At 35.6% G+C, this 18,328-nt stretch overlaps 1 protein-coding gene across 19 annotated transcripts in view; it reads left to right on the top strand.

Annotated features, from left to right (window-relative positions):
* GPC5 (glypican 5) overlaps positions 1-18,328 on the top strand; it is a 778,624-nt gene that overhangs the window by 494,956 nt on the left and 265,340 nt on the right. Inside the window, exon 8 of one of the 19 annotated variants that reach the window (XM_083837013.1) lies at positions 11,969-18,293. The exons of the other annotated variants lie outside the window; for them this stretch is intronic. Within the exon in view, the coding sequence (XP_083693139.1) occupies positions 11,969-11,982 (14 nt within the window). The 3' untranslated portion in view covers positions 11,983-18,293. Of the gene's footprint in view, positions 1-11,968; positions 18,294-18,328 lie in introns of those variants that run through there. 19 annotated transcript variants of the gene reach the window in all.

Raw genomic sequence — 18,328 nt, 5'->3', positions numbered from 1 at the left:
TAAATCCAAAACACAGCACCATACCAGCTACAAGGAGGAAAATTAACTCTATCCTAGCTTAAACCAGGACATATTGCAATTAACTTTTCAATAAACTACGTATATACTAGGCACGATCAATAACATACTAACAAGCTTTTTGTGATAAACTGAGCTGCACTTGAAAACTGAGCTGGATTTGAAAAGAGATAAGTGAGATTACTGCATTCAGAGTACAGAAAATAGTGAGGAATTTAACCATGAGGAAAGATATTAAGACAATTTGTAATTTTTTGCATAAAATTAGTAAATTAATAAAAATAGCTCAAACCAATTCAGCAAGGACAAATCAGATTTTTCACCCTTCTTAAAACATTTTACATATGTTTGCATTTATCCTGGAATTCTGATACTTTATGATTCATACAAAACAAGAAATTTAATTTATAATGGTCTTTTTTTAATAGAAGCTAGCAGGAAATTTCATGTAAAGGCCAATGGCCAAAGGCTTTTTTTTTTTCCCAATTTGCAGTTTGTTTCTGACTCTCTGGATTAATTTGACTTTGACTAATTGAGATATGTATTTAAAAAAAATAAATTGCATATTTTATTATAAACACCTTCTGTCATATTTCTTCTTCTTGTATCACTTTGTTAGACCTAGAGAGAATGCAAAAGGGAATGAGCCTAACCTTTTGGAACCTGGAATACCTTTGGCTTGCATTCAGTTTGAAGGCGTAATAAATGTTTTTTTTTTTTCTGAAACTCTTCCAAAATGTTGGGATTTATAACTGTGTTAGTGTTGAAAGTATTACTGTATTGACAACTGAATGTTGATCCAAATTAGATCTCAGACCACTTTTACATTGGAGCAAATCTACAAATATTAAGTAGAATTAGTAAAGAATATACTTAAATAAGCACATTAGACTCATTTAATGGAATTGAATCATGCTATGCTGAAAAATGTATTAAAAAATATTGGTCACTAGAGAGAAAATATGAAAAAAATGTCTCACTATATTGCTGGCAGCTTTATGGATTTTACCAGTTTAAACTTGTAAGAAGAGAACCCAAAATATTTTTATATCTATTCATTAATGTTCTCAATATTTACATAATGATTTCTCTCCAAAGATGAAAGAATGCATGAACAATAAATAATTGTGACCTTCCTGCAAAACAACTTTACCTTTAAAGATGGATCATGTAAGGTGATGCTTGGCTGCATCCAATACATCAGTATTTATTAAGCTGACAGAAAGTCAATTTCACCATACCTTGTTTTGTACCAGAAAAGAGATGCCAGGATTAAAAAAGAGAGAAAAAGGGGGGGGGGGGGGGGGGGGGGGGGCAGAAGGAGGAGGAATAGAAGGACATTAATTCCTGCTTTTTGTAAATTTCATTCTACATTTCAATAGCTGAAACTCTTCAAAGACTTTAATGAATAAATAAAATGATATTTATATATTTTTAGAATGCACTGTTTTAGGAGGAGTTCACTGATTTCCAAGGTCTGTGATCATCTGAAGTTAAGCAGGTCAAGTATATTCAATAGCCATCAATGCCTGACATTATTTCTACAACTCCTGGACCTGTACCGGGAGAATGTGAAATCATAGTCATTACTACTAAACAGGCATTTAGAAATAACTGATAATAAAGGCCAGGTAAGATCATTTGTCATGCCAGTAAGTTACTGGATACTTACAAGAATATAAGATTATATGAAATAACAATAATAATAATAAAAGTATTTGGGAGAAAACAAAACCATAACAGAAGCATTCCTAAAGATGGCAAAAAATTACATATTAATGTGCTAAGAAAGATTACCCAGAAATGCAGAAAACAGGACTTTTTGTTTTCTGAAAAATTAAAAGTACCATACAGATTTGCACAAGGATTTCTGTATCCTGTTTTTACGATACTGATACTAATGCGAGTATAAACTGTGTAGATTTCCAGCAGCTCAATAGTTTTAACAGAGTGCACACACGTCATGCAAAAAGAAGTTGTTGTATGACATGGTCATCTAGCTATCTAGTGTATTTGTAAATAGTTTAGTGTTTATTGTTTCCAAATGATACAAAATATAAAACTTAAAGCTACTCCTTAGTTTAGGATCATGTATCATGAAGGCATTAAAATTAAAGAAGTTAAAGCAAGAGTCAAGCACTGAAATTCAGATCCCACTCTAACTGGTCCTAAAACTATAATCTGAAACTAATCCTCTATGTCTGTGTCTGTCTGTTCTTGAAATACCAATGTTTCACAGCTCAACCGTCTTGGATATGTTTGTTTCTAATGAGAAGAGTACAATAAGCCATTCACAGAGATCCTGAGAGCTGATATTTCCCATATGGTAATGTTAAGGCACAATCTAAATGCACCTTGGTAAAATGTGTTCCAGGGGGTCCCAAAATGCCCTGCAGTGATAGGAGAGATATGTCTTTTCCAATTCAGTATTATTAAACACTCCATAAATCTTTTCTGTTCACAGAGCACAAACATCTTTAGAATTTGAGTTAATGTGATAAACACTGCCCCAAATATGCTATTTCATAATGGCTACTTAAAGAGTTACACTTTCAAGACTGCTTTTTTGGTTATCCCTTTTATATGTTAAACATATATCCATGCATGGTGATTATTACAATAGCGATTAATACATCTGTAGCCAAAAACCCAGTATAATGAAGTATTATCTGACTTGCAGACAGAACAATACAGATACAAAAAAGGTAATACAATACAACAAAGATAAATAACAAAAACTCCACTGAGTTTATTGGCACTGCCAAAATTCTGCTAAGACACATTTGGGAAATTAAAGTGTTTTAAAAGAGAGATTAAGCTAAAGGTACCATAATAGATGTAATTTACCTTTATTTTAGGAAAGACTTTGGTAAGGTGTCCAATATAAATCTAAAAGGTCAAAGTTTAAAGAAGTGTTGCCAGTGCTTTGATTTAAATCTGCTTGATGTGAACCCTGGAAAAAGACAGGAAATTCTTTTAAGTTAAAATGAGTATAGATAATACTAACCCATTGTAAGGCTGATAAAAGCAAAACATACTAGTTATAGCAATTAAATTCTGCCTATCTGAACTTCTGGTTCCCTATTATATTCCAAAAATAGTGGTGGAAATGAGTAAATGCAGCACTCCAACATTTCGATGTATTTTCTCCTCCTCTCTGTAATACAATGAGTTTGTGATCCTGAAAAATGTTCTTTAAAGTACATCTATTCAATAACCTCAAATTTTCATTCTATAGCTGAAGGTAATTATAAACCCATTATCAGAGGCTTATTGGAAATATGAGTATGTGTCAGTTTTCTTCATTTTCTTTTCATCTGATTTTTCTAAATGCATAGATAACACATCAAGAAGACAACTTGGTACCATATGTATGCAAAGCTTTGCCCATAAGGAGGTGTTTGGTTGAGTTTCTCAGCAATCATTCTTAGGAATGAAGATTATTTTATTATCATTTTTGATTAAATGACCTGGGCGCAGAGATCAGGAATGTAGTCATTAAATCTGTTGACATTCTGATCAGTACAGAGAAGGTTTGGAATATCTCACAGGAATAACTAGATATTTCTGGTGACTGAATAACAGTAATTGGATGAAAACCATCAATAATATAGACTGACTGAAATACTGTGGTAGTGAAAAGAAACAATGAAGAAACTGCATATATTAGCTAGTTGCAAGGTGACTATGAACTATCAATATAAGGCAATGGCGGAGAATAGCAAGCATTATTCTGGATGCATCACATTAAGTATTTTTAGTTCAGTTCTACAGGGCTCCTGTAAAATCACGTTTTGAAATTAAAAATGTATATATATTATTTCAGATTTGACTTAGTAAAGAAAAGGTACTTCTCTGAGGAGGGAATTAGAGAACTTACTTTATGAAAAGATTAAAAGAGTTTGACCTTTCTAGACAAGCAAAAGACAGGCTTATACAAAATATCATTATTTTCTGTAAACACACCTAGTAGATAAAAAACAACTAAAGACAATCATTAAGTTATGCTTAAAAAATAAAAAACAATTTCTTACAAGGAAAACTGGTTAGTAACCAACCATAATCTGGTAATCAAATGTTTCTAGCAATGAAAAAAAGAAAAAAAGAAAAAAAAAAAAGAAGGAAAAACTAGTATAACCTTCCACTATAGGTGGTGGATGCAAACTCGCATTACAAAACCAATGTATCTTGAATGGAATATATAGTAGCCTGCAACTGCCCTAGTGTTTTGAGCTGACTCCCTAACCTATATATTTTGGAGCAAATATACAGAAACTGCTTCTGAACTCAGCAGGCATGGCACAGCTCACCTACAGGCAGTGGAACTCTCCTGCCTTCTCCCAAAAATACCTACATGCAGATGGCTTATTCAGACTTACCCTGCATCTATGCTAACACTCAAATCATACCCAGGCATTTTCTGGGAGCGCTACTTGTCTCAGGCCAAAATTGTGCCAGCCCCATGCTTGCAATTTAACAACTTGGATGGTCAAGTGACAGTGCCCAGGACTAAGATTTGATTACATCTAGTGCACTAACATAGGAATAATGAGCAGAGACTATGAAGGTTTGTAGCTAATGGCAACGCATACAGAAGCTGCTACTCCATTAGTGGCCTTCTGAGTGGAGGATTATAGGACAAGTGTCTGCTAGAAACACCAAAAATACCAAAATTATGAATCTATAAAATATTTTGGGGGGTAAAAGATAGTAATTAAAATGACAACTAAATGCAAACCTTTTTTTTCATCATTTTTCCTGAAATATTTCTCGTTTAGTAACAGGAACATATCTACTTTCTAGATGTTACATATACTTAGACTGTGGAATTAAAAAAATTAATAGCTACCTAAGTGACTGAGATGGAAACAGTATTCCAGGTTGTCTCCATCATTTGAAAAACTCAATCTGGATGGAATAATCCACATATATTATAAATGCTTAAAACACATACATATATATTTGCCTATGTTTGCATACAGACAGATCATTTTAGATATAAAATTCTCACTGCTTTAATGAAAGGATTAAGTACTACCTTTCTCTACAGTCTTTCATCCCTTTAAAAAAGTGCTGCAGTAGGACACACAGACATCATTTATTTACATATCTGTCTAGCAAAGAAAATACTTCTCTGTTGCATTGCTTCCAAATGACATATGCAATCTGTTGCCATTACTGTAACACTGAATCCACACCATGGTGACCTAGTGTAGATTTCCTGAATGCATTACATAAACATTTGATCCATGTTCTTCAACAGCCATTACTTGAAGTTTGCTACTTCTGAATTTCTTTATTTAATTAAAATAATGTGAAGCACACACTCCGAGATTTGGTCATGGAAATTTACTGAGACTGTCCTTACTTCTAGAAGACAGTCCCCTATTTCTCTTCAGCATAGAAAGTAGTGCTTTGAAATTGCTTCCCTAGCATTTTTGGAGTGGTGTTGAGGAAAACATGTCTGTGCATACAGATAATTTAGATCAGCAAAAGCTTCCAGACTGAAAGAAAAGCCTGGCTTTTTCAATCAGTGATAAATTAAATACAGTAATTTCTATCCTGCAAAATAATAGTACTTTCTTTATTTTTGCTCATGGAATAAAATATTATTAACAATAAAAGTATTATCTGTGGTAGAAGAAGTAATATTTTAAAGCTGACTTTCATAAATTTAAATGCTAATTATAGCTGTTAATCCAATGAGACACATTTCAGAGGTGTGGATAATCACCACAAATTTCACCTTTCTGTGAATACATAATGAAGCATCAGAGTCTTATTTCTAAGTGTATCAACTTCTGTCAAGAGATTTTCATTACATCAAACATTGATTATGCTAAATTTAAGTTTACCATGTTATGGATGGATTTGAAGTGCTGATAAGCATCATTTAAAATTTATCTTTGCAGAATGTGCAAAGATATCTCAGTATATGTGAAAAGAAGGGGATATTGCCAACTTGCATAACATACTTAGAAAAAGTTTTTGTGCTTTTTGTTAATCTGGAGACTGGGAAGGAGTAAAGCAGAAGGACATATGGAGATAATTATAATTAATGCTTTTGATGCTGTGTTTTTTACTAACAAACTCCTGTTAACATCTGGGAAAAACTTGTCATGCTATTGAGATCTCTAAAAACAATGTGGTGTGGGGAGAAGAGCTGATATGTGGACATTCATACACTTTTACAGGGGAATACTTCCCTTTAAAGAAGAATTCTTCATTAGTTTATGGAAGTTTTATCTATTGCAGACATAGACAAATGCTATACAGTATTATCATATCTATGGCTGGAGCTGTCCTTGCAGCACATATATATATATATATATGTATATTTCTGTATATTTTTATATATATATATTTATATGTGTGTCTTTTCAAAAGAATCTTTTTTTATGTTCATTCCCATGACTCTTCAGAAACATGAAAAAGAATCATTGTTCTGCTCCAGGAGCAGTCTAGTGAATTATTCTTTCAAAAACTGGTTATGTAAAGTGAATGCATCTATTTTAACCCCTGTTCCACAACTTGTGCCACAGCATGTACATTTCTGTCACAACAATTTCTGTTTATTCATTTAGTGAATAAAATACATAAAATGCATACTCCAGCATTGGGCTCTATCTTTGTCCAGTTCTTGCTGAAATCAATATGAATGGAAGCAAATTCTCAGTTCTTCCCTATGCTATACATGTGAATCCCCCCTTTTTTTTTTTTTCATTACTCAGTTTATTGTAGTTTTCACTGTTATATCCGGTATAAATGAAAAGCCCTACATATACAAAGATGTTACTCAATATTTCATTAATGTCTAGAGAACCTCCTTTCTTCAAATGCAATAAAAATTTTGGAAGAAAGTAACAGCATAGTTCTTCATTTTTTTGGACGCTCCTGTGATAAGTTAAGCTCATTCCTCACATGACAGAGACCCTCTTCTTTCACCAACTCAAGTAGCAGTTCAGAGCATTACACGTTGTAGGAGGCATTGACATTGCTGAAATGTTTATTAAATGCTTTTTCAACACAATATTGTTCTGTGAGTAATCTAACAACACTCAGTACTGTCAAGAAGAAAACAAACAAAAAAAAGAGGTGTTCAAAATGAAGTCTTTGATGCATTTATCATCAGGTTGGGTCCATGTAGTTTTTACATGCAATAAGATTATTGCTTTTTACCCTCTTCCTGTCACTACCCTGATGAACAGCCACATTATAACTTTATAACTATATAGTGTTATAAAGTATAGAACTGGTATTATACTTTCTAGTACTTGTTACTCTTATGACCCAGCTCATCCATCAAGGATAAATGCTAAGGTAACTCAAGGGAATACAACACCTATAACCGGGAATTTGCATATCCCAGATTAACACTAAGTCCTACAGTGGTAAGAAAGGCCATTTTGCAACTTCCAGGGAGGATTCATCTGATCAAATCTACATCCAAGCTAACTCTGAAAGCTCCTTTTACAGACAATGGAGAGAAATGGACTCATTTAGGAGACGATTCACCACAGTCCCAGGAACTCACTTAAACTGACTAGACAAGCCTAATGACATGAGGTGATCTAAGATATCCTACCTGGCCTTCTGCTGCTGATCCAGAAGGGAAAAACATATCACAGATCCCATAAGATTATTTTTTTTCCAAAATGTTAGGAAAGCTGTTTCAAACATCTGACAGTTCCCAAGTTTTTGATATCTTAGAGCATCTCAAATGGCATTTAGGTAACTGAATTTAGCACTAATGTCTATATTAGAGTGAGATGTGTCCTAGGAATGTCTATTTCTTTCTTTAGCAAAGATATTCAGAGATAATTAGATCAGATACTGATGTCTACAGTTAAGTGAGATGAATACCAATCTCACTGGTGGATATTGTTTTGAAAAATATTGACCACAATTGGTATAGGAACACTTCTATTATTACAGATACTCACTTGCACTGGCTGCAGCTACACCATAGATACTAACACTACAGAATTTACAGGTCTTTAAATCAGGGAAATTATGGGTTGTCTGAATAAACTTGTTTGTGGGCAATTTGCCTCTGATACAGTATATCTTACGATAATCTTACTGTAAGATGTTCAATTATTTCAATTTTTTCTGTCTTAAGGAAAGGTTTTATTAAGCAATCTATATTAGTAGATATGCAAGAAGAGAGTAGACAATTTACTAGCAATAGCAAAGCTATAAATATTTCAGTTAGAACATACCTTTTTCTTTTTCACCCCTTCCTTACCTTTCTTTTAAGAATGAATCAGCAGCAAATGTAACATTTCTCACTGTTTCTTGGAATCAATGCTGTATTTTGATGTAATTCTATTGATCTAATAAGATTATTCTGACTGGCAGACAGCAAACAATATAGACAGGGAAAACAAACAAACAAACAAACAAACAAAAATTAATCAAACAACCCTACCTGAATGGGGCTAATTAAGGTGCTTGTACATAATGGTGGGATTTTTAGTTTTCTATTATTTTTAAGACTATACAGAAATATAAACAGAGACTTTTGTATCTAGAAAAATATTAGAAGGTGACCTTGAGTGGTATAAATATCAGGTCTGCTTATGTAACTCAACAATAGAGAAATCTGTTAACATATGCACTTTGGAAACTGAAGGATGCCAACTGAGCACTGCAATCATAAAGTCAGAATGGTTTGCACTGGAAGGGACCTTACAGATCATCTAGTTCCAATCCCCCTGACATGGGCAGGGACACCTACTCCTAGACCAGGTTGCTCAAAGCCCCATCCAACCTGTCCTTGAGCACATGGAGCATCCACAACTTCTCTGGGTAACCTGTTGCAGTGCCTCACCACCCTCATCGTGAAAAATGTCTTCCTTATATCTAATCTAAATCTACCCTTTTTTAGTTTAACACCCTTGTCCTATCACGACACTCCCTGATTAAGAGTCTTTCCTTGTCCTTCTTGTCACCCCCCCTTTAAGTACAGGAAGGCTGGTATAAGATCTCACTGGAGCCTTATCCATGCTGAACAACCCAAACTCTCTCGGTCTGTCTTCAGAGCAAAGATATTCCAGCCCTCTGATCATCCTCATGGCCCTCCTCTGGACCCACTCTGAATGATCCATGTCTTTCTTATTTCGCATACCCCGGAACTAAACTCAGTACTCTAGGTGGGGTCTCACAGGAGTGTTACAAAACAAGATATTAGGGATTAGCTTTTCGCAAGTGAATGTTCATTTGTTGAAAAGTGATCCTATCTGCCTCTTGATGTTCATCTGTCCAGCCCAGAGTACAATACCTTCCTCATTTTACCTACCCTGCCTGTTTCTCTCACATCAATTTTGAGGTACAGTTCTTCTCCAGCAGATGAAAACACACAACTTTCATTGAAATCTAATTAGCTCTTTTCTGCTCTTCAGCAGAAGAAACATTCTTTCAAGACAAGACTGCATAGAGTGAATGAACTCAATTACACCTAGATTACAGTCAAAATCATTTAGACTTTTCCATGCTGGAACTGAAAGTGATTCCTTCCAGGTATGAGGTAAATCCAAGGCTGACATGCCATTGTATTATTTTCCCTCTCTAACAGGAAAAGAGCTTTTAAATACTTTATTTTCTAATACACTGAACAATTTAGCACTTTTTTTTTTCCCTATGGAAGAGGAGATATTTCTTGATATACGGAAAACATGCAATACATAATCTGGCTTTAATACAATCATTCATTTAGTATGTTACCTGTAATATGGAACATTTTGGTTGCTCTAAATCTCTGTTGATGTGCTTCCTGGGACACAAGTACATTTTGCAAGTGTGGTTTTCCTAGTAATTTTTCTTTCTTCAGTATTTCTTCTATATGATATTTAAATTGTAAATTGCTTGTGTTAATTTAGTTATTGAAAAGACTGTAGAAATGTACTCCTTTCTTGAACAGATTTTTTCCTCAAGTATTTTATTAGGATTGTAATGAGTTCCAGCTTGAGTGTTGTAAGAAGCTTTTTTAATCATATATTGACCCTTGACACTTACAAAACCACATTGTCTTGAATGTCTTTTTTATCAGAGCACAGGCCTCCTCATCCAGTCTTTTGCCAAAAAATTGTATGTGATCAGCATCCAGATTAGCCTGAAGCCAGAGTATTAGACAGATGCTCTTAAATGTTTGGCCCCCACCAAAGAACTAGCTACTCTAGAGACTGCCACTCACACATGCACACACATACAAATACAAGAACCAAACCAGGCAAAATTGATTTGAAGTGTTAAAACTAAAGTGAGAATTTAAGTTGTGGGATGTTGGTTCTCCTGGTTTACAGGAAGGAAGGACTAAATATGATACCTTTAAAACCTACCTAAACCATTCCTTGGGTAGCTAAATTCCCATTCAAGTCCCAGACTCCACTTTATTCTATTTACTTTCAACTGAAAACTAAACCTTTAAGCACTTGGATCAGAAGGCAAGTGGGCCTACCTCATTGGCCCCAAAGTTTCCAGAACTTTCTGGAAGAGAAAAAACAAAACAAAACAACAACTACAAAAAACTTTTAAACAACATCTAGAAGTTCAGTTCCACCTGGACAATGTTTCAATCCAAATTTTGGTAAAGGTCCCCAGTGGGCCACCAAAATATCTATTACACTAATTACAGCTGAGACACTGTGACAAGAATCCAAGTCTCGAGTATAGCTGGAGTATGAATAAGAGCAAAGAAAGACTGAATGATATCAACAGTTTCCTCTCCTAGGACAGTTTCACATCTATATTCCAAGGACGTAAGTCTTCTTCTCCCACTTCTGTTCATTCCCTTGTAAAAAGTCACAAATCCTTTGTGATTCCTCTCCTTGATTGCCTGTATCAACAAAAGAAGTGGAAAGTGCCTCATGCTGGGAATCCCTTCAGAGATCAGTTATAACTTCATCATGCTGAGGACCTGGTGGTCCACTTCTAGAGTGAATATCAATTAATAAATGGTTTTGCAACTGTGGTGGAGTGGGAACACTGCTGCTCTCTCCTCTTTCTAAAGGAACCAGGCCTGATTTATTGGTTGCCTAACCTCAGTTAAAGATTCTTAAGATTCCTAATGTAAATTGATTGCCTTATCATCTAGTGCTCTTAGGAGCTGGCTATTTCTCTTTAGTGATTGTACAGAAAATTTAAGTAGCTGTATTACTTATGCTCCCAAGGGAACAAAATCTGTAACTGGGCACATTTTTAGTTAAGTTAAGCTCTTGAGTAGTTGAGAATGAATCTGGGCAGGAATGAGACCATTATTTTATTTATTTATTTATTTATTTATTTATTTATTTTATGACAGCTGATTTCTTGTGCACTAATTAGTATCCTTAATTCATATGTTAGTATCTGCTAAAACCACTTGCAGTGTTATATTCAGATACTGCACTTCAGCTAGATGTTTGCTCATAGCTGAGAGTCAGTGAGGAACTTTTTCTGAAAACATTTCTCCTCTGTAACTGTATGAGTTCTCCTAGTTCACGTGAAGGCAAGGTTGATTTACTGGTTTAAATGAATGTACTTGTGTTTGTCCTGATACAGACTAGAAATACTTATGTAAACATTTACCTCCTCCAGGCTGAAATAATTTTTTTTTTTTAATCTAGTTCCCATGTAAATCAAGCAGTGTTAACCTAATTACTAATTTGTTCCCGTTGATTTTGCCCTGAAACAGAATGTTGCATTCAAATACCCAGCTTTCAAATTCTGGTTGGGTAGAACAAGTGCAATGGAAAACAGAGCTGTAAGTAATAAGTCTCAGGACTAGAGCTTTGGGTTTTTCCTACTTTACCTGTGCTAAAGTTTCAGCCTCGCCCTGTGCTAAAGTGATGTACTTTTAGGTGCAAGGTGTTATAAGCATTAATCTACTTTAACATTTGAGTTTGGGTGAGGAATGCACATTTGAAACATATTTTCTGATTGCCCTGCTACTGCTCTCTCTTTCTTATAGTGCAGCTGTCTTAGAGCGTACAAATAGGAGGGATTCCTTTCAGAAGAAATCAGACTGGAAGATGCTGTCTAAGAACGCACCTCTACCTGCTAGTGGGAAGACATTATGAACCAGAATTAAGCAAAAATAAAACACTAAAATGTGCGTAAAGTGGGCTTTGGTACACAGTCTCAATTCCACATATCTACACTCCATAAATCCCACTTATGTGCTGCAGTCTCTGCTCATGTAGACATTAATTTCAAATGTTTTCCTGTGTTTGATATTCTGCTAAACTGATAATAACTGATAACTGCTAAACTGATAATTTAAGTACAACCCTATATAAGGAACACATTAGATCAGGATATATGGTCTTAAAAGCTTGACAATCACAATAGTTGAACTCACAAAGCAGTCCACACCCTCCTTGCTAACTTGCTATCCCTGGTACCCAAGCTAATTGTTTTATTACTGCCTAAGTCCACAATTTAGACACACCTATCTCTTCTACTATTGTATGGCAGCTCGTATACTCAGAGTAAATCTCTGGTAGCACACGGTGATTTTCAGGTAACCATTTTTTTTTTGTTTTGTTTGCTTTTATTAGTATAACACCATATGAGCAACTGTGCAGTAAATGGCACTTCAGATCCTTTCTAGCAGACTAGAAGTGACTGGAAATGGAGAGCAAATATGGTTTGTGGGTGTTTGTTTGAACACCACAAAATTCACAGTCCACACTGAAAATTAAACATAGATAGTTAAGTTTTCATAGATGAAATCAGTGAATTATGTCTGCTTTTATATTTGTAGTTAAGTTTAGAAATTTCTGAAATGAGTAGGCAAATTTCCTATTTTCATATTTTAAAAAAGATAGAAATATTGTGCAAATATTTTGTGTGAAAAATTTATAATAGTACTCAAGTGCCTATTTTTACTTTACAATAATACATTGCACAATGCTGACTATAATTCCCACAATGCTCACTATAATTTCCCACTTAATTGTCTAGTGTGAAAAGTAAAAGCACATTTTATATTAGTTCCACTGTTCTCTTTCAAATCATCTTTTTTCCTATAGTATTATTTCTTATGCCTTATGTATTTTCCATGAAAATTCTGTTGAGTTCAACATTGTTTCAGGATATTATGTAATTTTGTTCTGTGGATATGTTCTCATTCAAGGCCACAGTTTTAGTGAAGAGTGATATGTAAGACACTTCATCAGTATGCTAGTTTTACCCAGTGGGGCAGCTAAACTCCACCACAACTGCTCTCACTCTCCCTCCTCAAAGGGAAAGGAGGACAAAATACGATGGAAAGGGTTCAAGGTTTGAGATAAGGACAGGGAGATCACTCAACAATTATCGTCACAGGTGAAACAGACTCAGCTCAGGGAGATTAATAAAATTTATTACCTATTACTAATAAGATAGGATGCTGTCCTTCCCAAACTGATCCTCTGTGGGCTTCCCACAGACAGCAGCTCTTCAAAAACTGCTCCCACATGGTTCTCTAGCACAGTGTTCATCCGTCAGGAGCAAACTGCTCCAGCACAGGTCCCCCATGGGTGGCAGCTCCCCCCATACCCCCTGCTCCTGCGTGGGCTCCTCTCCACGGGCTGCAGCTCCGGCCCGGGGCCTGCTCCTGCGGGGGCTCTCCATGGGCCGCAGCCTCCTCCAGGCCACATCCACCTGCTCCACCGGGGGCTCCTCCACGGGCTGCAGCGTGGAGATCTGCTCCGTGTGGGACCCATGGGCTGCAGGGGGACAGCCTGCTCCACCAGGGGCCTCTCCACAGGCTGCAGGGGAACTTCTGCTCCAGTGCCTGTGGCACCTCCTGCCCTCCTTCTGCACTGACCTTGGTGTATTGAGGCCTAGTTCTCACTCCTCTCTGTCCTAGCTACTGTTGCACAGCAGTTTTTTTTTTTTTTTTTTTTTTTTCCCTTTCTTAAACCTGCTCTTCCAGAGGCAGAACCAGCATCGCTCACTGGCTCAAGCTCCAGCCAGTGGTGGGTACCTTTGAAGGTGGCTGGTGCTGGCCCTTATCTAATGTGGGGCAACTGCCAAGATCTGCTCACCCCTGCAGCCCTCCGCTACTAAAACCTTGCCATGTAAATTCAATACAGTCAGAATGTCAATTCTTCCCATTGTGGTTATTCTACTATTTTAAAAAAAGTTTGCCTATCCTATTCACGCAGAGTGCTGAAGCATCACAAAATTACTGATAGTCAGTTATATGACAAAATTCAACATTCCTTACTTGTAGCTTAAACTAAGTGCATTAGGGGCTGATTTTCAACAAGTCTAGGGTAGGTGCCTTATTTGTCTATAGCAGTGAAATAGCTCAGTTTCTGGGTGTGGCCAATGTCAGATGGCTGGTATGACAATAAGTGACACTTTGATAGTATTAGACACATGTTCGTAAAAAATCTGAGCCAGCAGATGAGTTGCACTAATGAGATGCATCAAAGTGTATTTCATGAATAAATATGCTTGTCATATAATCTAATGGTTATTATTACATTAGTTTATAAAACATTTTAAATCTCTCCATATAGTTTTTTTCTTTTTACATTTAATTTCTATATTTACTAGGAAGTGAAACAATGAGGTGTAAATTCTTTGACCAGTTATTCTGCACAGATTAATTCATGGAGAATTGGAACAGAAATCTGCAGTCCTGTTGAAAGATAACAACTTTTATTTCTAAAGAACAGTGTTTATTAATTTACATTTATTTGCTGTGAAACCCAGGTGATATTGTAGTATTTCATGGTTGTGTATTTGAACTACATAAGAGCACCATATCTTTGATAAGTATTATTAATTGCAATACAGCTATAGCATTTGTTCTTTCTGCCCATTTTTCAAAATCATAACTTAATATAGTATTATTCAGATGCTCTTCATACAAATATTATGGTGGTATGCAAGTCAAGTTTAATGTGCATCGGGGAAATACTGCTCTGTCTTTGCACATTAGCTGCCTCCCACACAATCATGCACATTTTAAACAGGAAAACAAAATTATGATTTCAGAGAAATTGCAACTAATAAGGTTGAACTAGCTACACAAATACCCACATAAACATACTCAGCATTGGGAAGTTTTTATAGTTGGCAGCACTCGTTTTTATTTTGGAGAAATATATACAGTACATTTCTGTACTGCTTTTAATATTTAGTGGTTTGCACAGGCTTAGAAAACAATTATTAAATATAAAAATATTGCAGGTAGAAGTCACAGAGTAGTTTTCAAATATATTATAAATGAACAGATCAGCATTTCATTATTTCTTCATATGCCACTTGGAGAAACTGAGTTACTTGAAAAATGGTAGTAAAAAATCTCTAATGGCTTAGAAATGTGGTGGTGAGGAAGACAGGTTAAAATATTGCCTCTTGAAAAAGATAAAGTTGTTTCTTGACATTCTTGTTTGAAAAGCTTCCTGTTTTATTAAAAGAAAGTGAAATGTTGCATTTTCCCTAGTTGTAATAAAGAATTTTTGTTGTATCGGAGCATGTCTCTCAATTGGCAATGTCAGTGGAAAAACTACATAGTGCTACTGCACCTTTGCTAAAAACAAGCAGCGCTTTTTTCATCAGAGTCAACAGGTTTAAAGGCAAGTTATATTTTGGAAGTCCACTGTATGTTGTAAAAAGCTATATCTGAAGCTTATAGTATTCTGTTTGTGTCTTTGCAGTCCTTTGCTTAGTTATTTCTCTTTGTCGTTTTAAAAGTGAACATTTATATTTACATTTCAAACTCTGATAAAAATGGTAAATTTCATGAGAACTGTGGATGCTTTAAAAGATGTTTTATTTTCCTATTTTTTTTTTCTCTTAATCTTTTTAGATTAATATTCTAGACTCATCTGAACTAAAGAAAAAATAGTTGTGGCAATATTAAGAGATGAAGACATGATCATTTCCACTACTTAATTGCTAGGGACCCATGGGCTGCAGGGGGACAGCCTGCTCCACCAGGGGCCTCTCCACAGGCTGCAGGGGAACTCCAGTGCATGGAGCACCTCCTGCCCTCCTTCTTCAATGACCTTGGTCTCTGCAGGGCTGTTTCTCACTCTCTCTCCCATCTGCTGTAGTGCTGCGTTTGTTTTTTTTTTGTTTTGGTTGTTTGTTTGTTTTTCTCTTATATTTTCTCCCCTTTGGAGCCCGCTTAAATTGGCCCTTATCTAACATGGGGCAGCTGCTGTATTCTTCTCACAGAATCCACCCCTGCAGCTTCCCACTACCAAACCCTTAACATGTAAACCCACTACAAGGGGAAAAAGCAAACTTATTTTGGGATATTTGAAGGGGTTTTCTGGATTCAGAAAAACTCATTATAGGACGCCTAGAGGAAGGGACCAAAACTAAGTGAAGCTGGAGTCAAACTAGGTTGGGGAGAACAAATGTGGAAGGAAAGAGATAAAGACAGATGGGCACATGTAAACAACCTGCTGGTTGATATATTTGTCTGGAAAAGCCCTCGACTGATTACCACAGTCTGTCCTCCTAGTAAACTCTATTCCTAATTTTATTCCTGTGCATCGTGCTAGCAAACTTCAGGCTGTTAAGTAGGCTAAGAGGTCTGGTCTGGTAGCACAGTTTTGGCAAATGAGTAATGAAAAACTCAGTGTGCTTCTTAAGTATGTCATTATCTATTCAAAATAAATCTGAAAAATACCTGTGGGAAGGACTCTCAAAATGGTTTCTAAAGCTGGGCAGTGATCAAAATGATTTTTGTATGTTCTCCATTTGTATTGTTCTCAAGCATATTTAAGTCCCATTTACCCCATTTTAATACCTGAAAGAGGCCTCTCATGGCTAGATCTGTTTCATAAGCACATCCTATTCTGCTCATTCTGACTCCTTTCCTTTTACAATGTTTAAGTCCATATAATATACTGGTGTTTGGCTTTCACTATGAAAATTGCAAAATGAAGTTTCAAACCTAATATAAGTTTGACATATTGAGTGGAATCAAGGAAACGGAGTACCACAAAGTGTCATTACAAGTCTCAGGGTACAGACCTGGATGCACAGGGCATGGAAGCAAGGGGTATTTCTGAAACAGTGGCTCACTTGTACTTAGCCTCTGAACTTTCAACTGCAAGCATGTTAAATATACTCCTGTAACCAGAGCTACACTCCCCCTTTACCACGTCTGACTTAGCCTCTTTCTTTCAAAAGGCAGCCTTATAGTCTTGACGCTGCCAAGATGTTGTGCAGTAACTTTAAGGCTAAGTCAGTTTTTCAAGAGTGGAGACCTGGGTTTTATTTCTTAGTAGCCTAAATTGGGGCTGAGTCAACAACTCCTGCCATAAGTTAGGGTGGAGTGGATGGGAGCCACCTCTATTTCCTGTTGAAGCCAGACCTCTTTTCATGGAGGAAGTTCAGATTCACAAAATCCTGGGGAAAGTCTCATGAAGTAACATGTTTCTGCATTTGATAAGTAGCACTCTTAGCTGTGAACAAGAAGACATGTTTTCATGAACGTTCTTTTGCCTGTGCATTATATATAACTTTAATCCTAAAGAAAAAACCAATCTCTAACCCCCCTAAATATTTCAGAATCATGAATTTAGGACCACAATCCTTATCTGAGGCTTTTGTGTAATGTTAATGAAAAGTAAAAAGATAAAAGCATTGTGTAAGGACAGAACAATTTAGAGATTGCAATAATTATTAACTGTCTTAATTATTAACACATCTCATTAACATCCAGTACTCTTCAGCAAGCATAATACTAATCTAAAGAATGCAGCACACCTTAAGCTGAACTCCAAAAGGGATAAATGCATGTAATACATTATCAAGCACAGCAACAGAAAGTTACCAAGGTAAAAATAGTAATTGCTTTCTACACAGAGACAAGCAACAAGTCTTTTTTCTAAGCTTAACAATTAGAGACAGTTTGCAAAATTGCACTTCTTAGTTCACTTGTATAACTTGCCCTAAGACCCCAAATAAACTGCCTACAAAACATATAAACAATTTCATGAAGAAGGTACTGCTCTGAAGAATTTTATTTGCTATTTCATTCCTTTTTATTGTGGTAGCCTTTGGGTCTTCTGACATGAATCAATGAATATTTCAAGTCTTTTGGGTTAAAAAGAGCCTATCATCTGCACTTTTTTTTTTTTTTTAGTGTTAACTTTGAATTAAATTGAAAATAGCTTTCTTTCTTTCTTTCTTTTCTTTTTCTTTTCTTTTCTTTTCTTTTCTTTTCTTTTCTTTTCTTTTCTTTTCTTTTCTTTTCTTTTCTTTTCTTTTCTTTTCTTTTCTTTTCTTTTCTTTTCTTTTCTTTTCTTTTCTTTTCTTTTCTTTTCTTTTCTTTTCTTTTCTTTTCTTTTCTTTTCTTTTCTTTTCTTTT

The sequence above is a fragment of the Anser anser genome, assembly GCF_964211835.1.
Source record: "Anser anser genome assembly, chromosome: 1".
NCBI lineage: Eukaryota > Metazoa > Chordata > Aves > Anseriformes > Anatidae > Anser > Anser anser.
The sequence above is the reverse complement of the archived record's forward strand: the minus strand, read 5'-3'. Positions and strand labels throughout refer to the sequence as shown.